At 36.2% G+C, this 25,144-nt stretch overlaps 1 protein-coding gene across 12 annotated transcripts in view; it reads left to right on the top strand.

Annotated features, from left to right (window-relative positions):
• The window catches only part of EMSY (EMSY transcriptional repressor, BRCA2 interacting), an 83,901-nt gene extending 59,982 nt beyond the window's left edge, over positions 1-23,919 (top strand). For 4 of the 12 annotated variants that reach the window (XM_063093995.1, XM_063094000.1, XM_063094001.1 and 1 more), the window contains 9 exons: positions 166-339; positions 1,983-2,181; positions 8,988-9,152; positions 10,914-11,069; positions 12,084-12,125; positions 14,279-14,430; positions 16,557-17,120; positions 18,090-18,590; positions 22,539-23,917. In XM_063093995.1, the coding sequence (XP_062950065.1) occupies positions 166-339; positions 1,983-2,181; positions 8,988-9,152; positions 10,914-11,069; positions 12,084-12,125; positions 14,279-14,430; positions 16,557-17,120; positions 18,090-18,590; positions 22,539-22,733 (2,148 nt within the window). In that variant the 3' untranslated portion in view covers positions 22,734-23,917. Of the gene's footprint in view, positions 1-165; positions 340-1,982; positions 2,182-8,987; positions 9,153-10,913; positions 11,070-12,083; positions 12,126-14,278; positions 14,431-16,556; positions 17,121-18,089; positions 18,591-22,538 lie in introns of all 12 variants that reach the window. The other 8 variants (XM_063094006.1, XM_063094004.1, XM_063093998.1 and 5 more) reach the window with 5 other exon arrangements.
• Positions 23,920-25,144: the final 1,225 nt, after the last annotated feature.

Here is a 25,144-nt window from a genome sequence, read left to right as displayed (position 1 = left end):
TTTTGATCATCTAGAAACATTGTACTTTGTTATATAAAGTCATCTCGGTAAAATCTTTTTTCCGTCATCCCGGTAAAAACTTTCTATGATTTTTTTTAGTAAGAGAATGATTTTTATAATTTAAATACATATAAGTCTCTCATATAATCACTGACTTCAATTTAGGGAGAAAAGACTATTCAGACAGTGCCAACAGGAGCAAAGCCAGCTATCATCACTGCTACAAGACCCATCACCAAAATGATTGTAACTCAGCCAAAAGGAATAGGTTCCACAGTTCAACCAGCAGCTAAAATCATCCCAACAAAAATTGTTTATGGTCAGCAAGGGAAAACACAGGTATGCTATAAGATATGGTGATTTTTCTTGGCCCTTGTATATTTTAAATTCCTAAAATTTCCAAATAGAAATTTGAAGGAAAAGATCAATAATATTAAAAAAATAAGATTATTAAAAATTATGACTGAATGTGTATAATTATTCATCTGTTCTCAAAACCTGTTTTTTTCTCTTCATTACTTTTGTTAAATATTTAAATATTTATGTCATGCTGTGAACAAAGGTTGAGGGAAAGAATACCTGTGGAATAAATTTGCTGAAGGTGTATATTGTGATTCAAGGGGTGGATGGTTGAGGGAAGATGGTAGTTATTCAGAATCTCTCAGAGAAAAGTATTTACTTTTTATAAGTTAGCATGGCCTTCAAAAACACTCTTGTAAAATAAAATTTGCTGTACTTGAACCCAGCATAATGAAGAAGCTAGAGATCTGTTCATTTTTCAGTCAAGATAAGGGAACTTTTCTGAAAATTTGCCTAGGATTTTGAGGCTCAGAATTTAATCTTATGTTGCTAGACTACTGTGGGAACTAACTGCTTTTCCGGAAATCTCAAAGGAAACAGTATCAGCTTTGGCTGAGAAATGCTATCCTAGAAGCTGTGTGAAAGGTATTAATTTACCTGTAAATTAATAATTTTGCTTTTAGAATCTGTTCCCTCAGATTGTAAGCAGATAGTTTACATATATAGAAAAATAAGTTTTGCGATTTGTTTTGTGGTTAAATCCACATTGCCTATTGAGTTCAACCATAACTTCATTTGCTCCATCATCTAAGGCATAATATAAACCATATTTTCATTCTTGAACTCTTAGAAACGGGTGACTTAATAGAGTCTGAAAAGTTTTAGAATCTTATATATGGTAAAAATAAAAGTAATCGTGGTGAGTTTACATTTTTATTCCATGGACCCAATTGAAGTCAACTCCTAGAGTCCACATTTTAAAGCAGAATAAAGTCTAATTTGCAAATTTTCTCCCATTTCACTTTTTTCAATTGTCTGTGGTTTTGACTCTTGCTAGGAGTTGATCCATCACACATTCCATGTTGCTTTGATAGTTGTCTAAATTAGCATTCCTCTGGGAGTTTCTTCAAAGATTACTTAGGTCTCAAGCATATTTACTTTGTGTAGGTGTGTCAGGAATCTCATTTGGTTTCTAATAAAAAGAAATTTGAAGAACAGAGGCTTAAACAAATTAGGGTTTTATTTTATTATGTTAATAAAAGTTCAGAGGGAGGAAGTCCTGGACTGATATTGTGGCTCAAAATCTCTGTTGGGAATCTAGGCTCCTTTTATCTTTTTGTTTTGCCATTCTTAGCTTGTGACTATCGTACTACTACACAGCCTACAGGTTGTAAAATGACTCCTGAAGTCATTATAGGCAAGAAAAAACAGGTGCAAAGGCTCTTGTCAGAATCATGGATGTTGCAGTCTGGCATGTACTACTTAAAACATTATGCATGGCTTAACTGTAATTTGTCTGTAGATTGAATTAGTCTTGGATGAATAATGCTATGCCCAAAGCATAATAAATGTGCAGAATGCTGTTTTCCATATCAGGAAAGTATTAGTTGATGACCTAGAAGTTTAGCATTTGAAATAGTGCTCTAGAATTTCATCTGGATATATTTTTACTTTTCTTCTAGGTTCTTATTAAACCCAAACCAGTGACATTTCAAGCCACAGTTGTTAGCGAACAAACAAGACAGCTGGTAACAGAAACATTACAGCAAGCATCCAGGGTAGCAGAGGCTGGTAATTCATCTATTCAGGAAGGAAAAGATGAACCACAGAGTTATACAGATAGTAGTTCCTCTTCTACGGAGTCCTCCCAAAGTTCCCAAGGTACGATCTATTTTACTTCTGATTTATATAAGTACTGGTGACAGAGGGCCCTGGTTCCAAAATAGAAGTTGCTTCTAGGGATTTCAAAACAAACTTGGATGCTTTGATTTGTCAGTTTTTTAAAGTTTTATTTTCTTTTGTTTGATGTTTAATCAGTGAGCAGAAATTTTATTTTTGGTAAAGCTTATCATTCTTTTCTGTGTGGCATATGTTCATCAAATAATTGTTAAACTTTAGATGATGATTTTGTCAAGTATGTAATGTTAAACTGGATAAAACTGTGATTCCCAGATGATAATTTTAATATTTTTCCTGTTTGGTTTGCATAAGTGGGGGAAGAATTATACAAGGAAGTAAGCATACCTTTTGAAATGGTTGTTGATGAACCTTGAGAAAGAATCAAGGAGGCCAGAGATGGGCTATAAAGTAGGCTGCAAGTAGGATGACCATGCATTCTAGTTTGCATGGGACAAGTCCTAGTTTATGTCTGTTGTTCTGGCATAATTATTAATACCACTCCCTTTCACTCTCAGAAGTATTCCAGATGGTAATTATATGCTTTTTCTAATTATAAGGACTGGAGTATGAAGCTAGACTCCGCTGCAGGGAAGCTCTTTGTCCTCAGTGCTGTTTTAATTATGTTGTTTTTCTTCTAGGAAGCGTCTTGAAATAAACTCATGATCATAACCTTTGAGACCTTCTACAAATCTAGTACTCATGTCTCTCAGTTATCTTAACTGTCCTTATTGTCAGGTGGTATATTTATGCTTATGGGCTCTGATGAATCTAAGAAACGCTGTTTATCTTTCCTTATTTTTAAATCACTCCATTTCCTCTCCCTGCCTCCCCATTATTCTTTCTAGAGTGCTTTCTTAGCACCTTCACTTTTCTAATACACATTCTTCATATTGTGCAAACATTTTATTATTACTTTAACTCTTCAGTGGAGTCTTCCCAGATTAGTTTTACATGGTTCACATTGCTGATTATTCCATTAGTTCAATTTGACAGTTATTTATTAGTTTATACTATGTACTAAACATTGTGCTAGACCCTATATAGGTTCCACTCCAGGAACTTAAAATCTAGAATAAGGTATAAAAAAAAAAAATACACATACAATTCCAATAAAAGAATTTTATTAGTATTAAGCAAAAAAATGCCAAAGGCTGAAAGTTCACACTCCAGTGAGGAGAGGGTGAGAAAGCTTCATTAAGGAAGTAGCATTTGAAATGGTCTTTGAAAGCTCATCAATTAAAAATAAATGAAAACGTTGATTTTAATAAATAGAATGTGTCACGTTTTAGAAAGTGGATGGTTCTTCAGCAGAATTATTAATGATAGTAATATTTTCTGAATCAGTTTGCTAAGATTCACTTATTCTATATTGATTATAAACTAGTTTATGTGCTAGTTACAGTGGAATGATGCTTTTTTTCCCTGTGATTTCTTTTGGACTTACTCATTTGGTATTTACAGATTGCACTCTTTGTTCAACAGATTAGCTCAGCTGCTTTTTCCTCTTTTATTTTTAAGTTTGCAGTTCTTTGAGTAATACTAGCCTCTTTTTGTCTTCAAGTAATATTTTCATAGAGGGCAGGAGAAATATTTAGCTTATTTATGAGTTGGTGCTGAAAGGGGGACATGAGCAGTAGATGTCTGTATATACATGTCTCAGGTTACCCTTTGAAATCACTAGTCTTTTCCGAAGGGAGTTATGAGCCAATCAGTACTTCCCAAACATGCCATTTCATTAGTTGGATCTTCAGTTTTCGTTCTAAGAATGGGAAAAGAGTTTGGTTTCATCTATTTTTATTTATTCTGTATCTATCATTGTGTATTGCTTCTTTTTTTAATGTTCTGTAACAGAAAGTTTTCACAATTCAGAAGGCATATCTAACATAATTAACTATAAATCCAGTTTTTATAATCTGCATTTGTCCCTCCCCCCATTTCCTTGTATAGTTCCTCAGTACATTCTCACAAATACAAGGGCTGGGAATATATATGCTGTCATTTAAAGAGAAGTATTAAAGTTTCAGTCAGTCTAAGATAATACTTATTTTTAAAGTATATGAGGGCATACCTACTTGGAATATGAACGCTACATAGCTGTTCATTTTTTCATTGCATTGCTACTCGTTTTTAGCCATTTTATCCTTTTTCTTAGTAACTTTTACTTTCGATGTACAGTAATTTCAGGTTTACAGAAAAGTTGCAAGAATAGTAAAAAGAACTCCTGTGTATCCTTTTTACCAGGAGTTCACTAGTTTTACCTAGATCCACTTCTTGTTTTCATTTTTCCCTATTTGCTTTGTTGTTGATTCTCCCTCCCCCCACTTCCCGTTGGATGTGTGTATAATTTTTTAATTTCTTAACCATTTGAGAGTAAGATGTGGATATCATGTTCCTTTACCTCTAAATACTTACATTGGTAGGTCCATATTAAGGGTTATTCTCTTTATAATTAAGATACAATTATCAAAATCAAAAATTTAATGTTGTTATAATACTATTATTTATAATCCATATTCAAATATCATCAATTGTTCAGTAACGTTCTTTATAGTTTTTTCCCTTGTCCACCATCTAATTCAGGATCTAACATTGCATTTAGCTGCATTTAACTGTCGTGGTTCTTTATTCTCCTTTAACCTGGATTGGTCTCTCAGCCTTTCTTTGTTTTTCTTCACCTTAACATTTTTGAAGAGTATAGGTCAGTTACTTTGTACAGTATTCTTCAGTTGATTTTATCTGATGCTTCCTCATGATTAGATTCAGCAGGAATTCCACCAATGTGATGTTATATCCTCAGTTTTATCTTATCAGGAGACATATCATGTCATCAGTTTATCTCAATATTGATGATGTTTACGTTGATCAGTTGATTAAGATGATGTCTTCCAGTTTTCTCCTCTATAAAGTTAATATATTTCCCTTTGAAATTAATAGTAATTTGTGGGAAGTTACTTTGAGATTATGTAAATAAGTTCCTCATTAAACATTTATCCACTTGTTTTAGCATCCATAGATGACTTTCTAAAGTCCATTATTCTTTGTACATTTAATAGTTGTCATTCTACTCTAGGGAAGAATCAAATTTTTCTTGAATTCAGATCTTTTTTCTGGTGATTTCCCCTACACAAGTCATGGAATAAGGGTGTCTTATGCTAAGGGAATGCTTTGATTCCACTTGTGATTTCTAAACTTCGCCTACTATCCCCTACTCCCAAGGAGGAGAAGTTTAGGCCCCATGCTTTATCCCTGAACCGTCTCCTCACAGACTAGGATAGAGGCCTTCATCATCGCCCTGTTGTGAGACCTTCCTTGATCATCCTGGGAGGGTTCATCATTCCTTCTACATTATGCCTCCAATATTACTTTGTTCTACCAGCTATTAACATTGACCACTTTATTTTGTACTTTTTGTTTGTTCGTTTGTTTTTTTCTCTTTCTCACTTGGGAATGGGCTAGCCTTACTGGGTCCTAGATTTTTTTTTTTTAATTTGAAGCTTTCTTTATTGATATTTTGTCTTATTTCCAAAAGATTTTTAAGATGGTTTAAATACAAGATTATATCAAGTAAAATGGAGGAGAACAAGAATATAAAACCAAGGGTAGGGAGTTAAAATGGAGCAAGGCATGAGGCAAATACAAAAATGCATCATTAATATTGTTTTGAGTAGGTTACACCTCAGTTTCTGGAATGATTTTTCCTGAAGTTTCATGATCTTGGTAGGCCAGAGTGAGGATGGGGAATAAATCCAGGTTAAGCAAAACAAACTTATTGTAGAACTTTTCGAAGCTGTTATGTGCTAATATGTATTGTGAATGATGAAGAGTGGAATATGTAATGTAAAATTTTCCCCAACTTTTTTGACCCTGGAACCCTTCTTTTGTGGAACATCTTGAGGAACTAATGTTCTGTGGAACATTTGGAGTGGTGCTGTCTAGGCAATTAAATACTGTGAAGGCCTTGAGCTTTATGACAGTGCTTCAGAGGGAAGGTATATATTACATCATAGAAGGAATATAGGTTTAGTTTATAAGAGATGGTTTAGGTGAGTAAGGCATCTAGGAATCATTCTGTATGAAGTATGTTTGATAGAGACAGCATGTTTAGCATGAAGAAAAGAAGATGGGGTGGGTTAGGCTAGGGGGATATGGAAGCTGTTGTTAGTTATCTTAAGGACTGTGATGTGGAAGAGGGAAAAGAATTGGTCTTTATGAATAGATACATGGACAGACATTAGAACCATTGGGTAGAAGTCACAGGAAGACCTTTTCCTACTCAGTGTAAGAAAACTTTCTAATTGTCATAGCTGTGCAGAAATGGAAGGAAACTGTCTTAGAAAGTAGTGAATTCTCTGGGGTTATAGTTCCCAGACTGGTGGAGATATTGTTGTGAAGATTTTAGTGTAGGATTGATGATAGCATCATATGCACTTTAAGATCCCTTCTAATTGAGATGTCTTAAGGTTCTATGAAAGTGTGATGTAGGTCTTTTGTAATAAAGACATAGGAGATATTCTTTCATAGAGAGATGTCTGCGTCTGCTTTTGGATATAGTACTAAAGAATATATTTCTAGTACCTAACATGTAGTAGGTGTCCAATAAATATTTGTTCAATGACCTGTGGGGAAAGACATCTTAGGGGCAACAGGCCACCATCCTCAAGAGTGGTAAGGAAGTGTAGATGGATGCACACTGCATAAGCAGATGGTACTGATGAGATCAGTCTCCTGGTATCCCAGTCATTGTACTCTTTGACCCTAACATCAGACTCGATAGGCCGTAGATTTATCCAAGTCTAAGCATAAGCCAAAAGAAGCGGGGAGAATGATTCAAGGAATGGTTTTCACTTAGGTTCACACTCTTCATCTTGTGTCACAGCTGCTGGAGTTGCTGCAGTGATACTTTGTGATGGTCAGCTTCTCTTTCTCAGTAAGGACAGAAAGAGCAATCTATCTAATCCCTAGGGGTGATGTTGTTTGTGGTGGTAGTCTCTGATAGGTGCTCCTATGTGGAAATTTGTTTTCCTTTTCTTATCTCTTTCTACTTTATCTCTACAAACGCAATCCCTGCCTTCTTCTGGATATTTAATGTGTCTCATAGAGTTGGATTGCGAAGTTATTTTTTGCCTGTATCATCATGAGAATTTCTTGTTTGGGAGCTTAAGTTATATGACAGGAACAATTCCCTAATGTAATTAGTCCTCAGGTTTAAATTGTATGTACATATTTAACATGAGTAATGAAAACTGTTATATGCTTCACATGGCATTTGGTATTACAGGATAGTGTCCTTCAGTCTTCTGTATTTTGTGGGGAGGAAGTTTAATGGAAATGATACATCCCTAGTATGGCATAGAATATATGAGTAGAATATACCCAGTGTTTTGGGGGGGAAATATAGTTTGTTAATGGTATTTAAAATTTTTAAATCTATTGTGTATTGATTTTGTTTTCTTCAGGGAAACTGTTCTGTTTGAAAAGTTGCTCCCCTCACCCCAACATTTTCAGACAACTTCTTAACTTTCAAAAATAGAAGGTTCATAGAGGGTTGAACTTTAGTTATATTTATTCTTGTTTATTGGGCTACTTTAATTCTTTTCATTCTTCTGTGATACTTTTGTTGACCATCTCTATTTAAAGCAGTCTCTTATTTTCTATATATTTGTCTTATTTGCCTTAATCATGTGATATTTACCCCAAGATACAAAGCCATATATCTTTATTTTGTTTTCCCCATTATAATCTAAATTTAGGCATAGGGATCATGCCTTTAAATCCTCTGAAATCTCCTTCATGGTGTCTTGGATAAAGGAGTTTAGATCTAATCCAACCTGCTTATTTTATAGATGAAAAACTCAATAAATAATTTGTTGCTTGATATGATGCACACTTAGTATTTACATATGTACCTGTATAGCATGAATATAATAAGCCTTGAATTAGGCTATAATTTATTTTGAAATCAAGGAAGAGTCGTAGAAGTGAGAACTTCAAGGCCACAGCAACAATAATAATAGCATTTCTATTGTCCTTCAAAGTTTATAAAGCTCATTTACATATATCATTTTATTGTATCTTCAGAATCCTGTGAGATAGAGAGGTAATTTTATTGTTCCCATTTTAGAAATAGTGAAACTAAGACCCAAAGAATCAACTTGCAAATAATTGATGGAGGTGGGGCCGTAACCCAAGACTTTGAATTCCAAAAGTTAAACTTGTCCTATTAAATCATTGCTGCTTCTATATCATCTATCTTTTCTTGCTGTAGTGGACAGGATTTTCTTTCAGTAATTCAGCTGCCCATTAAGCATTGACTGAATGCTCAGGATGTAATACAGAACACATTTTCACATGCACTGGGGAAGAGAAGACTTCTACAGCATTTTGTTCTTACTATACACAAACAGGCATCCACCTACACAAATGCACACCTATTTATATAGTGATTATCACATTGAATTGTAATTTGTCTTTTTACATGTCCGTCTCCCCAACCAGATTGTGTGCTTCTTGATCGTTCTCTGATTATTCTGCAAGCTCCTTTATATCTTCAGTGCCAAATATAGCACCTGACACATGGGTGTCCAGTTTGTAAAATCAATGAATGAATTAATATGTAGATTCAGAATTGTAAGACATAATGCCCTCTGGGGGCTTACAGTCTTCTTGGGGAGATAAAGCATGAAGTTTACAGCAAATACAAAGATAAAACAAAAAAACAAATTGCTTTTTTTTTTTTAAAGAGAAACTTTGTTTATAGGGTTTGTTTTTTTTTAACTAATGTAAAACAGATTCCCAGCCTGTAGTTCATGTAATTGCTTCCCGGCGTCAGGATTGGTCAGAACATGAGATTGCAATGGAGACTAGCCCCACCATAATTTATCAGGATGTATCCAGTGAATCACAATCAGCTACTTCAACAATCAAAGCTCTATTAGAACTCCAACAGACAACAGGTATGAATTCACATGCTCAATTGAATGAAGCATGTTTTCTCTAGAGATGGGTTGTGCTAAAATACTACAACTGTTATATATTTTTTGCGATTATTTGAGCACATTTCCCCCCTCTGGACTTGTTTATAATCATTGGTATAGTCTGTTTACTTGTTAGTTCATTAAGATGTGCACAGGAGTACTGAAGCACAGATAGACTGCAGTCAGTAGAAAGGAGAAAAAAATGGCAGAGCTCTGTCTTATAATGGACAGTTCTGTTGCCTCTTGCCACCATACAGTAGTAGTCTTATTAAAGCATAAGGAGAGATGCAGCACAGTTGCCAATTGTATTCATGAATAGCAGGAGGCAGCCTGAAGGGCCCCTGCCGTCCTTGATATTGGTAGTACAGTTTTGTGGTCATAAAACACCATTTGTGGTCCTTGCTAACATTCTAATTTGTTTTAATTTTATTTTCAGGTGTATTTCTTTGATAACCAGAGATTTATTTCTTTTAAACAAAGATCTATTTCTTTGGTTAGCCACTTGAACTTCCGTGCAAAACTATCCTCATGTAATAAGATCCTGTCAGTATTTCTAGCTCCTAAATATCTCTGATAAACTCTAGGACAAACCTGTGTAGGTTACACTGACTTTTCTGTTAAAATAGGTGAAAGATTGTCAGTGTATTTAAGGGATCTTAGCTACGATATCTCATTCAAGCCTTTTATTTTATGGATAAGTAAATTGAGATCTAGAGAGGTTACCCAGTTGGTTAGTGGCAAAGTACGACTCCACATCTTTTGATTCCTAGTTCAATGTCCTCTCTACTTGTGGGGTAACTTTTGTATTCAGTTTGTTTTGTTTTGCTTTCTTTGTTTAAATGATTGTTTTGATGTTGTTACGTTATGTACTTGGTGTCATGATCATTCAGTGGACTTAGTTACTGGTTACTGTTTATTGTAACTTCCACTCTATGCTACACAGAGAATACTAGCATTTAATGTAAGTCTTTGGTTAATCCATCTATTGGTGTTATTTTTGGCCTTAGGAATTTCATTAGCTCCTTGTCTTTGACATGCTCAGCAGTTTCTGTTAATGCCTTATAGAAGTGCAAACTTTGAATGATAGATTTTGTAGAAAAAATGATAATAAGATAGAAAATAAGTCTATTCACAGAAACCATTATTGATTCCACACTGTTCAATCAGATATTTTTGCAGAAACAGAGAGGCCATTTTTTCCTAACAAAGAAAATTTTCATTTTAAAAGAGTCATTGAGGATATTGTAACATTTCTTTGAAGATATCTTGAATTTTTAATAGATCGAATTAAAATGGTCACTGTGTTGTGCTGTTCTGAGTAGATGTGCCCTAAAGAAAATAATGCTTTGTACTGCCTATTCATCCTTTGGTTTTAGGTTGGTGAACTCATGACTGCCAGGGACTACTTTGACAAAGGGTAAAGGAAATACCCTAAGGGGAGTGTATACAAGGAAAACACACAGTTATTTGGCCTAGAGATAATGGGGGGTTGGGAGGAGGGAGTGGATTTTAGTGTGATTGCATATAAATTCTTCTTACCAGGCTACTGGGTATGGTTACACAAGTTGTGCACTATACAGCCATACGGAGAAGTCTGCTTTTTTCTTTTCAACTCACTGTCTCCTTAGTCACTGCCAGTATGGCACCCCCAGAAGTTTGGTTCATTGTGCCCATGGACAACTGTGGTTTTGGTACTTGTTTGTAATAAAAGTTAACTTTTCCTCTGACTTTTTTATGCAGTAAAGGAAAAATTGGAATCTAAACCAAGACAACCCACTATTGACTTGAGTCAAATGGCAGTGCCTATTCAGATGACCCAGGAAAAGAGACATTCTCCTGAGAGCCCATCAATTGCTGTGGTAGAGTCAGAACTAGTTGCTGAATACATCACTACTGGTAGGTGTCCTCTTAAAATGTAGTATTAAGGATAGGAGAGCTACCTTTCTGGATTTCATGGGATGGTTGTTTGGGGGAGAATATATTCTTTATATTTGTAGCTCCCATCTGTTTGTTTTCAGAGCAAATTTACATCATCCTGTATTAAATGTCTAGGGAAAAAAAATTAATAGGATGTTTCAAAGTTTTCAAGTAATATAAAATTGCAAGTCAGTCAAAAGTAACAGCTGTGACTATAGGGCAACAGTTGTAGGGAGAGGATAAAATATCTTATATCTAAGAATAAGTATTTATTGTGCATCTGGATTTTTTAGTTTTGGGGAGGTGGGTTAAGGGAGAAAGAAGGTATAAAATGCAACCTTTTTTTTAATGTAAAAAAAAATTGGAAATCCTTAAAACTCTGAAAATTCATAGGAGTTCTGTTGGAGAGCAGATTATGTATTTGTTTAAAATGTGGCCTGGGAGCAAAACACTAATGAGATTTTTGGATGGCAGGTATGGAGAAGTAAAGCAGGAATGATAATAGATTCTTTCTCTCATGTTCTGGTGAGACCACACTTGGAATACTGCTTTCTGTTTTGGACACTTCATTACCTTGAGATTTGAAATAGTTCAGAGAGTAGTAATGTGAATAATTAAGGGGTTAGGAGAGATGACTTACAAGGCAATATGTAGGGAACTCCTGTCTTAAGTTTTCTTAAGCAGTGATTAAAGGAGAATGTAAAGTTACAAATATTTGAAGGATGTAAATACCATGGAGGAAAAGGAATTCTTTGGTATCATTTTAGGAGATATTGTTAAGACTAATGAGTTAAAATTGCCAAAAGAGAAAAATCCTGTTAAGATTATGGAAAGCCATCTAGAATCTTTCTTTGGAGATATTTAGCAGAAAGCTAATTAAAGCAAAGGCCAGTGTGTTGGGGAACCCAGTATTAACCTGTAGGGGTAGACTAGATTATCAAATGGTAAATAGATGAAAGACCTATGATTTCTTCCCTTACTTATCCTTTGCAGAACACACTGATGAGGGGACAGAGGTTGCTTTTCCCCTTCTAGGTAAGTGGTGTGCATCCATTTGTAGTATCACTGAAGGTAAAACATGATTGTTTTGGGGGAAGCCACTTAAATGGATGCGCTCTACTCTGATCTGGTAGAGGAAAGGTAAGCTCCACTTAGTTAAAGGGAGAGAGATTTTCCTTTTGCAGAATAGTGGGATTCTTTCTGAGAAGTGAGCAAATTTGACACTGGGGGGGAAAAAGAGTTGTTTAAAGAAGTAAAGGCCTGTTCTGTGGTGTTTATATGGCCCAGTTAAGGTTACTTCTGTTATTTTTGAAATTGTTCACTCTGTGACCTCCTTCCACAGTCTCCACCCATCGTACCCACAGCTATGTTGAGCATTTTCTTTGACTTCAAAGCCAGCTGCTTGGCCCTGGCCCCTTGTATTATTCTGAAGCAGGTGTTAGTTTTCTCTAACTTTCCTGAACTTTGAGGAATTACTGAAGAAATTTATAGTATCTTGAAGGAGGATTACTTTTAAATAGTTTTAGTTGATCTATTAAATCCATTTCATTTCTTAATTTAAAAACTTAATGTAATAATTTTGAAGATTAGTATGGGCAGCAGAAATGTTTCATATAATATGATAATTTCATCAGAAATTTTTTATTTTTCAAATGTCATTCATTTCTGATGATGTTTCCGTTGAAAAAACTTCATTAATTTGCTCGCTTAGTTTTAACATTACTATAATTTGTTTTTTCTCCTCCTCAATCATGTTATAAATGATTTCAGTGGCTGTTGTAATGTAAATCCTGACTTCTTTTTTTTCAGTTTGGTTGAGCACATATGGAAGATTTTATTAATTCATATAATTTAAAAAGTACATGTAAAGCATACTGTGAAATACAGTAAGTTACTGCAGTACATTTATAAAAGAATACTGGTGATGCTGCCTATAATATCATTTAATCTGTAGGCTTATGTATAGCAACAATAGCAATACTGCATTGTGATATGGATAGAATGTGTCTTAAAAAAGAAATAAAGCTAATTTATACTTCACTGGATAGTTTTAAAGTTCTGTCCTATAATACGTAAATGGCATTTTTACATTGATTTCTGTAGTGATCATCTTACTCTTGGACACCTCACTATGACTTTTCTAAGCATGGAACCAGTGCTACTTGAAATTGTAAATCAAGGTATATGAACATTAGAATTGTGGATTATTAAGAGAGTTTTTATAATTTCAGAATCTTTAGTTAATTTACAGATTGGTTTTACTCTATCTGTTCCTGATTCAAAGGGTTGGTTTCCCAGGAACTATAGCATTTTTAAAGTTCTGTAGATTTGGAAGTGGCAAATGTTTATACTGTTTAGTGTTTAAAAGTTGAAATTGAGGCTGGTAAAAGATGATAAATTGGCACCTATGTAGATGGATAGTTTTAGTCACTCCATGGGATCTTTGTAGCAAGAGAATAAGAAATGGGGATTTTTCCTACACTGCATTCTTACCTATTTGTGTCAGATGAAGTACATTTGACATTTGAGAACAGATTGTTGTATTCTTTTGTCAATCTTATATTTGTTTAGTACTTTACAGCTTAAGGACCATTTTTCAATCCATTACATCATTTGGTCCTCTTATAGGTAAAAACAGCAAGTTCTTATTATTCCATTAAAAAAAAAAAAAAAAACCTCTAAGTTTCAGAGGTTAATAGAGGGTAAGTGACCTCTTCAAATTTGCATAGTGGTTGGTGGCAGAGTGGGACAGAAACCAAGTGTGACTTTTGGTTCAATTCTCTTTCTGCAGTATCACCCTGACCCCTTACATTTTTAGGAACTGGTAGGCTGTGAGACAATGTCACTTTATATAAAGGAGTGACTGTTTCTAATGTTTGTATTACATTTGGAACTGGGACCAAGGGAATAAAGAACTGGTATTGCCTTACTTTCCTTAACATCTCTTCCTTATTATAGCTCTGTTATTCCCATTTTACAGATGAGGAAACAGAGTCTCAGAGAAGATAAGAAACTTCCTTAGAGTCACACAGCTGATAGACGGGCAGGCTCTGGTCTTCTACCTCCTAGTTCACAATACCACACTTTCTCTCTGTGATACAAGCACACAGGCATTTGTATAAAATGACTACTGGTTATAGATGCTGTGGTGATTTCTGAAGAAATATCATCACCTCCTCTATTTTCAGTCAGCCATCGCTCCCAGCCCCAACAACCCTCCCAGCCCCAGCGGACCCTGCTCCAACATGTAGCTCAGTCACAGACTGCAACACAGACTTCGGTGGTGGTGAAGTCCATCCCAGCATCTTCCCCTGGGGCAATCACCCACATTATGCAGCAGGTTGTATCTTTTCTTTTTCTTCCTATCTTTTGTAACTGCCTCATTCCTGAAATAAGGTTCAGTTTCATCTCCTATTTTAAGAGAAGAAATAACCGAGTCGTAGAGTGTTTGTATAATTCTTTCATCTGTAAGGAGCAGAGGAAATGAATTGAGGCTTTTAACACCAGAAAATAATTAAGAAACTATTCTTGAATATTCTGTGAACTCTTAGCATTTCAAAACAGTGGGGCTGTCTAGATGAATCTAATGACATCAAAATTGGTCACTGTTTCTGTGTATTTTATTGTTACGGAAAATTTTATGACAAGGTAAATAAGATTTTTGAATGAAATAGCATTTGGTTTATTTAGCTGTTTGCTGCTAGGTTTGTTTTATTTGTTTTGTTTTTTGCTTTTATAATGAATCTTCATGGGATCATTATGAATAACTAAGAAAATAAATACTTGACTTTTTTAACTCTACGTGACCAATTAAGAAAGAAGAGACTCAACAGGAAGGAGAATGATGAACTAATATAAAACAGAAACCTCTGGTATTAAGGATAATGAGGAAAAAGAAAAATATGTTGATATGTTGATTTTGTGTCAGATACTATGCTTTAAGTACATTAACTTGTTTGATTCTCACTGGGATCATCCTGCAAGGTGGGTGTATTATCCCTCTTTTACAAGTGAGGAAACTCATGCTCACAGAAGTTAAATAACTTGCCCCAGGTGGCAAAGCCAGGATTTAAACCCAAAGCGAACTGCCTCTGTTATACAGTTATATCATGAATATCAGATTTAAGCATAACTTATCATTAATAGTCACATAAAGCATCATCACTCAGCTGGTAGCAGTTGAACCTAATTGTAGGTAAACTACCTGAAAGGCAATGAAGAAATGTTGAATTAAAAACCTGTATGTATGAAGTCGTTATTATATGGAGGAGGGTATCAATTTAATTTCAAAGTTTTTTGGTTTTTTTTTTTTTTTTTTTTTTTTTTTTGTGTGACCGGCAAGGGGACCGGAACCCTTGGCTTGGTGTCACCCGCACCGCGCTCAGCCAGTGAGCGCACCGGCCATCCCTATATAGGATCCGAACCCACGGCCTCGGCGCTCCCAGCGCCGCTGCATTCCCAGTGCCGCACTCTCCCGAGTGAACCACAGGGTCGGCCCTAATTTCAAAGATTTAAAGTTTCAAGTGAGGTGTAGCGAGTGACAAAGCAGTAGGAAGGATGGGGATAGGGTGGATCTTATTGTGTCACTGAGGGAAGCCAGGTGGCCAGAGGTTTTTTTCCTTGGGAGTAAGTTTCAGCCTGGAGTCTGACCTTCACTTGGAGGTCCTGACATTGACCTTTCTCAGGACACCTAGAGATGTCAGACAGGCTGGCCCTAACCATGTCACTCAGGATGATGCCTCCTCCCGACACTACTATAACTGACACCAGGCAGTCTCCCTTTCCATGGACAGAAATGCTCTTGTCTCCTCCCCAGTCTCCTTCCATCCCAGCAGCCACATCTCTGGGAAGCTATGGCCTGGTATCTGGAATCTGAACAAAGGGGCAAGGAGGGCTAGTCGAGAGGTTGTTCACACAGACCTTGGTGAAGCCTGATGAAGGTCTACACCCCCCACCCCTACCCCAGCCCGCAGAGGGAGAGACTGGAATGGGCACTTCTCTCAGACAACATCCCTGACCTTTTGGACAGCATTGGGCATGCACATGGCTGAAGTGAGCTTCTCTGAGCTTTCGCTTTTGTCTGGACACCTCACTCCTTGGTTGCTGCATTCTTTTTTTAGACAGGTTAATGTCGCTAATGGCTGGAGGCTGGAGAGCTGTTTCCTGAGCCAGGGAATTTTTTTTTTTTTTTTTTGCTTTGTTGGGCTGTGCTTGTAGGGCCACCTTATTCCTCTAATCTGTGAGTTCTGGTCCCTCTAGGACTTTTCCTATAGTACTGAGTAGACCAGTTTTTGAAGTACTTAATGTCTGAGAGTTGAAATTATTAGAGTTTTGATATGAAGCCCCATTGAGGTTTCTTGGTCTTTTTAGAATGAATCTCATAACCAAGTCTTATCCAGTTTGAGGAAAATATAGCAATGTAGGTGTTTTTCTTATTTCATTCTTACTTTGTGCCTTTTTTACTAGGCATTAAGCAGTCACACTGCTTTTACCAAACACAGCGAGGAACTTGGAACTGAGGAGGGCGAGGTTGAAGAGATGGACACTTTAGACCCTCAGACAGGTCTGTTTTACCGATCTGCTCTGACTCAGTCACAGTCAGCTAAGCAGCAGAAACTTAGCCAGCCCCAGCTGGAACAGCCTCAGCTGCAAGTGAAAACTCTGCAGTGCTTCCAGACTAAACAGAAGCAGACCATCCACCTACAGGCAGACCAGCTCCAGCACAAACTCCCGCAAATGCCCCAGCTTTCCATCAGGCATCAAAAACTCACCCCTCTCCAGCAAGAACAAGCACAGCCTAAGCCAGATGTACAGCACACACAGCATCCCATGGTGGCCAAAGACAGGCAGCTTCCTACCTTAATGGCACAGCCCCCACAAACTGTAGTACAGGTGCTTGCAGTGAAAACCACGCAGCAGCTCCCTAAACTGCAGCAGGCTCCGAACCAACCAAAAATCTACGTGCAACCCCAAACCCCCCAGAGCCAAATGTCGCTCCCAGCCTCGTCAGAGAAACAGCCGGCAAGCCAGGTAACAGAATATTGATAGCATGAAAAGTTAAACTTCTCTGTTCAAGGAAAAAAATGAGAACATCACGACCCTATCATGATAGCAGTACTTTCTCCTGGCAAGAGGAAACCCAAAAACCTCATTACACTGGTATTACTTTGCCCCATCAGAAGGTTGAAATTAGGGAAGAAATTCACGTGCTAATATAGGAAATTTTAAAAAGCATAGCACTCAAAACTTGATTTTCCAGGCAGTTTTTAATGAAATCACTTTAGCATTGACCAGCAGTACATAGAAATGATGTTCCTAAATTATTTTTATTTTTTAGATATAAAATATTTATTTCCATGCCTATAAACTCTTATTTCTGTGGCAATAATGCTAAGTAAACTGCAGTCTTTTAAGAAACATTATTGAATATCTTCCTTTGTAGTTTATGTCATCGCCATTTCGTTAGTAGATTTATTCTTCTAAATTGCAGAGGAATTATCTGTGGATAACAGAAAGAAATTAGCAAAAAAACGGAAAAAAATCAGTGGCTATGGAGTGATATATGTGCATATGTATATTATAAATATATATATATAAAATACATTTTCATGAATGTATTTTGAAGCAAAAGATTGGAAAAAAACCCTTTCTTTAATTTAAAAAAACTGAAGATTATATGAAACAATTTGAGCCAGGTTAAAAGTGCACTGTTTAGGGATATAAATTCCAAAGGAAAACTAGGCTGCAGTGACGTTTTTTCCTTTATTGCTATAAAACTTGTCTGTCTGAACAAAGGTTCTTTCAACCCCTCCTCTTTCCTTAGATTCCTTAAAAGTAATCAGATCCTTCCCATCCAGCCCTCCTATTAAAACACCGAGCTTCAAAATGTCTTCCTAATATATAGCACGAATGTTTCTTTTGCCATATTGTCTTGGGTGTTTGATTAGGTTTTCTCAAAGAGATTTAGCTGTAACACACACAACCCCAATTTATTTTCAGGTGGAGCAGCCAATTATAACCCAAGGATCCACTGTTACAAAGATAACTTTTGAGGGGCGCCAACCTCCCACAGTTACAAAGATAACTGGTGGCAGTTCTGTGCCTAAGCTGACATCACCAGTTACAAGCATATCTCCCATTCAGGCCTCTGAGAAGACAGCAGTATCAGACATTTTGAAAATGTCTTTGATGGAAGCTCAGATTGATACAAATGTAGAGCATATGGTAGTGGATCCCCCAAAGAAGGCTCTTGCCACTAGTATGCTCACTGGTGATGCAGGATCATTACCTTCCACTCACATGGTGGTGGCAGGGATGACGAATTCCACTCCCCAGCAACAGAAATGTAGAGAGTCCTGTTCAAGTCCATCTGCTGTTGGCCCTCCCCTAACGACAAGGAAAATCGATGCACCAGGAGTGCCTACGGCAGGCCAGTTCATGCGTATTCAGAATGTAGGCCAAAAGAAAGTCGAAGAGAGCCCAGCAGAAATTATCATCCAGGTAAGAATTGGAAGGAAAATAAGAAATCTTGGGCACCATGGGGGTTGTGGGTTTTGTGTGTTTTGGGATGTTACAGGAAGAGTCGAGCCAAGATGGCAAGAAGACATAGAGATTATCTTTAAGATGGTGTTGGACAAATTTAGTTTAATACCTATTAGAAATATATAAAAATAAATGTATTTATTTTCTGGAAGAGAATCATAGGAAATTGATGTATATTCTCCCTCAGCACATCATACAGGCAATAAAGAGCCCGAGCCCGTGTATCACCTTGATTTTAGAAGATGCAAGCCATACTTGGCCAGTGTGTTAACTCACCAAGTCAACCGGGAGGATCAGCAGTCTCCTGGGTTCAAATTTTGGGCTCTCCAATCTTTGCTTAAAAAATCTTGGAATGTAACTGGATTGCACTTCTATTTCAAGTTAATTTTAGGGACCCTTTCTTTGGAAAAACCGTTCTTGTTCTTGATCCAAATTGGTTTTTAGGACAATAAATCCTCAATTAACTGGAATATCTGAAGAAACGTGTTCTAAGGGGCTATTTCTAAATAATTTTATATCTAATTTGGGATTAACTGTAAACTTTGCTTTTTATTTCAATTATTGTTTTAAAAATCTTATTATGGTACTGTTATTCCTTGGTAAGTACACACTAGTTAACATAATGGAATTACTTGTTGACAGTAGATCTTTCTATGCCTCACATTCCCTTCATTCTAAAAGTCATCTGTCATCATGCATAATAGATCAAGACTAAAGAATTACTGAGTCCAAGCTAGCCCTTAGAAGTTGTGTTTCATTTCCCTTTCTCCTATCAGTTTGTTTTCTTGACATTTGTAATTTTTTTGCTAAACTAATACATAGCTTTGAAGGTATCAGAGCAGCACATTTTAGTTAATTGAGAATTTGGATTTCTTGAAATGTGGATAGTCTAGTATTTGCCATAGATTCACTGTTGTATGACTTGGAATTTCTTGTAGTAAACTTTCCATTTGCCATGATACCAAGTTATGAGAGAATGCAAATTGACCAGTGTTAAACCAATTAAGATATAATTAAATATGGGGGAAATGCTTAAATGCGGGTAGAAGTGGCCATCGAATTATTCAAATAATTTGTTCCCCTTTGTAAAACCAAATATATGTGAATTAAATTATACTTGACAAAAGAATTTGTTGCAATTTTAAAATTTTTCCCCTGAAGAGGTAGGGTATGGTGGAGAAGGAATTGGTTTCCTGACTTTACCATTCACTATGACCTGGGCAAAGCTACTTAACCTCACTCTTCTTAGTTTCCTCATCAGTAAATAGGAATAAGTAATGCCTACTTTACAGGATTGATGTAAGGATTACACAAAATTAATCACCTAGCATAGTACCTGACTCATAGTGATTGTTCAACAGATAATAACTATTACTATTTTTACTTAAATTTACTGTGACTGTGGGAGGTTTAGATCGATATATTCACTAAATTGAAAATAATTTTGGATAGCTTATTTAGAAGTTACTTTTCTGTACTTCATGAACAGGAGTGAAAATGTAATTTGCTTCATGTAGCAAGGACGATGGCTGAGTAGGTTCTCTACAGAATTCTCAGCTAACTTTTTGCATTCCTATGTGCTAGGTATGCTGTGTCAGAGGGCAGGGCAGCAGGGTGATTAAGAACCAAGCTTTTAGAGCCAGAGATCCCTAGATTTGATTTTCACCTGTACTCATTATGTAACAGCACTGAGCAACTGAGTTAACCTCTGTACCTCAGTTTCTTTACCTATGAAATGGAAACAATAGTATCTACCTCACAGAGTTGTTTTGAGGATTCAATGAGAAAATGTATATAGTGCACCTGGTCAAATGTCTGATGTAGAGCAAATACATCAATAAAGATAGTGCCTGTTATTATAGTCATCATTACTATTTTGTTAGGACATTTTCAGTTTTTATTAGTTATGCTTAGCTTGACGTAAAGTATTGATTTTACTGATTCAGTAAAATACATTTGGGGATGAGTGAAGGAGGTCTGCGAAGTGCTTTGATTCCTTAAAGAATGCTCTGTAAAAATTGAACATGTTTGATATTAAATATTTTGAATGGAAACATTGTTCTTTATAGACAGACAATTTGTATTTCATTCAGCTCATTCATTCATTCATTCATTTATTCATTCCACATGTATTATTTAACCACTGTGTTCCAGGCACTGTGCTGAGTGCTAAGGATAGGGAAGTAAAAAACATAGATATATCTTCTGTCATGTAGGAGTCTATATATTGGAATTCATAGACTTTTAGAACTGCAAGGATCTTTAGAGCATATCTCCTCTATCTTGTTTTACACAAGATTAATCTAGGGCTCAGAGAAGTGGAGTGACTTACTTAGAGGCTCACAGCAAGTCAGAGCCAGAGCTGAACTAAATTCCAGGTCTCCTGACCCCATGTAATAATTTTTCACAATGATCCACTGTATGGAAGAGGAGGGGAGGGAGACAAACAAACAAAACTCTGCCACCTAGAATCAGTGCCTAGGCATCTTGCATCATTTTCTTGATAGTGTTAAAATTAAATTTACAGCTTCACCCAGTAAAAGGTTATTTTGGTCAGGTATATTTGCAAAGTGCCGATACTTGACTTTGCTCTGGGATTTTTAGTGTTAGAAATGTATTATTCATTTATCAAATGTTTATTGAACATCTAATATGTGCCAGGCCCTGTTCAAAGCTCTGGGCATCTGGCAATGAATAAAGGTAGTCAAGATCTGTACTGCTTATGCTGTCATGGAGCTTACATTCTAAGAGTGAGAAACAATTTAACAAACAGATTATAATGCAATGAAGAAAATGTAACAGAATGTTATTGATGTGGAGGGTGGGACCAACCTATTACTTTTTGGTTTGATGGTCATGGAAGGAAGACTTCTCTAAGCCTTTGACTCCTAAGCATGTGAGCTAAGATGCAGGTGACAGGATAGAACCAGCCATGCAAAGATTTAGAGGAAAAGTTTTCCAAGAAAAGGGAAGAATTAGTGCAAAAGCTCTCAGGTACAAGTGAGTTTGGCATGAGGCTGGAGCCATGGTAGGGAGGTGGATATATAGCAAGTACAATAGAAAACAAGTGTAGAGTTTTAAGCATGTTGATGACATGAACTGATACCCTTTTAAAAAGATGTCTAATAAAGATGAGGAAAAAACAATCTGACAAGACAATATGCCTATAATATTTACTTATTCAGAGGTCCACAGCAAGTGTTCATCTACTGGTACTCTTATTGTTTAAAAGGCAAGTTTTGGCCTCCCTTGTACTTGAATGCTTTCACTACTCTCATTTTCAGTAAAGATTTTTACTAACTTCCCCTTTGAACCACCAGAGAGGCTTGAAATATGTGGGGGTACTTCAGAAGTTTCGTGGACAAATAGAATTTAAAGATAATATGAATCTTTCCATGATCTTTTTGCAGTTCCCTCATATTATGGTATCAGCAAACTAATCATTCATCTTGCAGATAATAAAGAACAAAATTTGACTACATTTACATTTAGATTTGCTCAGTAATCAAATGGAAGTATTCTTCAGTCTGTCTCTTGAATTAGGCAGCAGACTTCATTCAGCCTCTGTTGTTAGAAGAGACACCGTAAAGGAGTGGAAAGATCACTTTGAGTTGTGCAAGACTTGGATTTGAATCCTGGCAGTAACTGTGACCAACTGTGTGACCTTGATTAAGTCACTTACCCACTCAGTTTCCTCATTTGTAAAATGGGAATAATAATTTCTTTATAGTGTTGTTACAGGGATTTCGTAGAATATCATTTTTGAAAGTACCTAGCACAGTGCCTGGCATGTATTACTTGTCCAATAAATGTCAGTTTTCTTTTTCCCTTCATTAGTGTTGTTGGGGAAATCCTTCTGTTACTTTTTCTTACCATAAAGATTCTCTCCTGTGTCTTCTCTTCCAGGCCATTCCCCAGTATGCTATTCCGTGTCACTCTGGCTCCAATGTGGTAGTGGAGCCCAGTGGGCTTCTTGAGCTAAACAACTTCACCAGTCAGCAGCTGGATGATGATGAGACAGCAATGGAGCAGGACGTAGACAGCAGCACGGAGGACGGAACTGAGCTGAGCCCCTCTCAAAGTTCTGCTGAACGGTCCTAATGTTTTGGACACAGTAGTGCACTTTAAAACCTGCTTGGTTACCAAGTGTCCAGGGAAACCCTTGTATTTTGATGTCTAAAAAGAGCACTTTGCCCATACTTAGGCTGTAGACCCCGAAACAGCAGTGTTTCAACAAGATATTGCTGCAGGAGCAGCATTTTAAAACAGGTTAAAACTCACAGGGGAATGTACTTTTTAAAAAAAAGGAAAAAAAAGGAAAAAGAAAAAGATGCCCATCTACAATGACTTATGACTTAAGACCTGATATTCTTTCTCTGTTGGACCATAGCTGATGGAAAAGTTTTGTCTTGCAGTAGAAAGAGAATTTTCCTGTGAATGTTCCTCAGCTGGTTTCTACTGAGCAAAGTACCATCTAAAAAGGAGAATGTGAATAGTTTGTATTTTGAAATGATGTGTCAGGAACAGTTTTTTTTAAATCTTGTATGTTTTTGCAAATCCTCAGAAGTGTTGAATTGGTTAACATTTTACATTTGCTCAGTTCATAATTAGTTTATAAATATCTAGAAAAATACTCGCATTAAAGAATCCTTGCTGGATGGTAGGAGTCAGATCCCTAACCAGTGGGAAGTGCTTTTGGGATGGCTTGTACATTCTCAGCAGTTGTTTGCTAATTTATTGTGTTGTTGTTCCTTTGTGCTTTGGGCAGCACACTTGCCTTCTATTTATTTAAGTGGAAACATTTCAAAGCAGGCCATATTCCTTCTTACAGATTTTCTTGTAAACCAGGATTGCCTACTCTTTCCACCTCCCTGTCCACGTCCACCACCCCCCCACCACCACCCCCACCCCCGCTTTAAGAAAACTTACTAGAAAATATTTCATTGTGAAGCAGAGGAAAAGAAACATTTTCTGGCCCAAAGGAAGTGTTCAGTTATGTTAAGGAAAACAAATTATTCTTTCATATGATGCTTTCTTAGCATTGAAATTGCACATTCATGTTGGACTGAAACTTTGAAAATAACTTTTACATACTTTTGTTTAAGCCACTTTGAAATGTACAAAAAAGTTCATTTACAGTTCTAAATGTAACATTTTTAAAGCATTCTACCTTTTTAGGACACAGTTTGTTTAAACAATATGTTTTGGTCTTGTGATCGCTGTCACAAGTGGAGTGAGGGTAAGAGGGTGGGAGGGTAAGAATCAGTTTTGGCAAGTTGTGGCAAAGGAAACTACTTTTCATTTTTAAAAAATGTAAATAGAAAAATTTTTAACGGTTTTATATAGATTTCACTATAAACAAGCATTTTAAGACTGACACATGTTGAACTGTACATACATATATCAGCATAACTGCCCAATTTTTTGGTGCTGAAGTACTGTAAGTAGAATTCATCAAGGCTCCTAATTTTTGCATCTACATCTGGAAAAAAATGCTGTGATACTATAATTAATAAATTCCCTCTAGAGTGACATTAAAGATTTAAACACAAGCATTCATAAGATACACTGATCTCTGGTGGTTGTCAATATTTCTACTAGTGAAAATGACTTACCCATAGATGGAGCTATTGGATATTATTTTATTGTACAAATTCATGTTTTAAAAAGCTTGGTGACTTTGTTTCTAGTTAAGTAATTTTTTAACCTCTCTTCGGTCATAGACTTCTTTGAAAATTTGATTAAACTATGAACTCTCTCACAAAAAGATATACATGCCAATATACATGTTCGACTTTGCATACAATTTTAGGGGTTCATGGGCCCCTAAGCCTCTCCATGTATTCCAGGCTAAGCCCTGTGTTATGGTCAATCTGTTACTGACAGACGTAAGTTTTTATAAAACGAAGTATCTTTTAAATATTCATGGGTCAGGTAATAGGAGCTAACTTGAATAAAGTTATGTTCTGCATATTCTGGCAGTATAGCATACCTATGTCCCTTTAAGAATTTAGCCTTAATATGTTTCATCAATTAGAATGGCAAATGAAACTGCCACTGTCTATGTTTTTGTTTTTGTTTCAAAAAAATATATTAACAAATTATCAAGTGAGAAATTTAATTTTCTTTTCTCTTAAAGGTACTAATTCCAATTAGAGCATAAATTCATTCATTTATTCAACAAATGTTAATTAAGCATCTTCTGTGTGCCAGGTAGTATTGTAAGCACTGGGGATACCATCGTGCACAGACATAAAATCCTACCCGTATGGAGTTTATAAACAGAGTTTCCTGCTGATGAAGTAGATACAAGGCATGAAGGAAGGAGAACACAGGAATGATTCTTAGGTTTCTTGGTTAAGTGGATAGATGTTGATGCAATATATAGATCTTCAGACATCCTTTTACTGAAGTCTTAGTATTATATCTGTTAGTATTTCATTTTTAGGTACTAAAATTAAAAGTCATTTTAAGTCGTCTCTGTGAAGCATATTCAGAGATTACAATGCAAG

The sequence above is a fragment of the Cynocephalus volans genome, chromosome 4 (genome assembly GCF_027409185.1).
Source record: "Cynocephalus volans isolate mCynVol1 chromosome 4, mCynVol1.pri, whole genome shotgun sequence".
Classification (NCBI taxonomy): Eukaryota; Metazoa; Chordata; class Mammalia; order Dermoptera; family Cynocephalidae; genus Cynocephalus; species Cynocephalus volans.
Note: the sequence above shows the minus strand (reverse complement) of the source record. Positions and strands in the feature narration are given on the sequence as shown.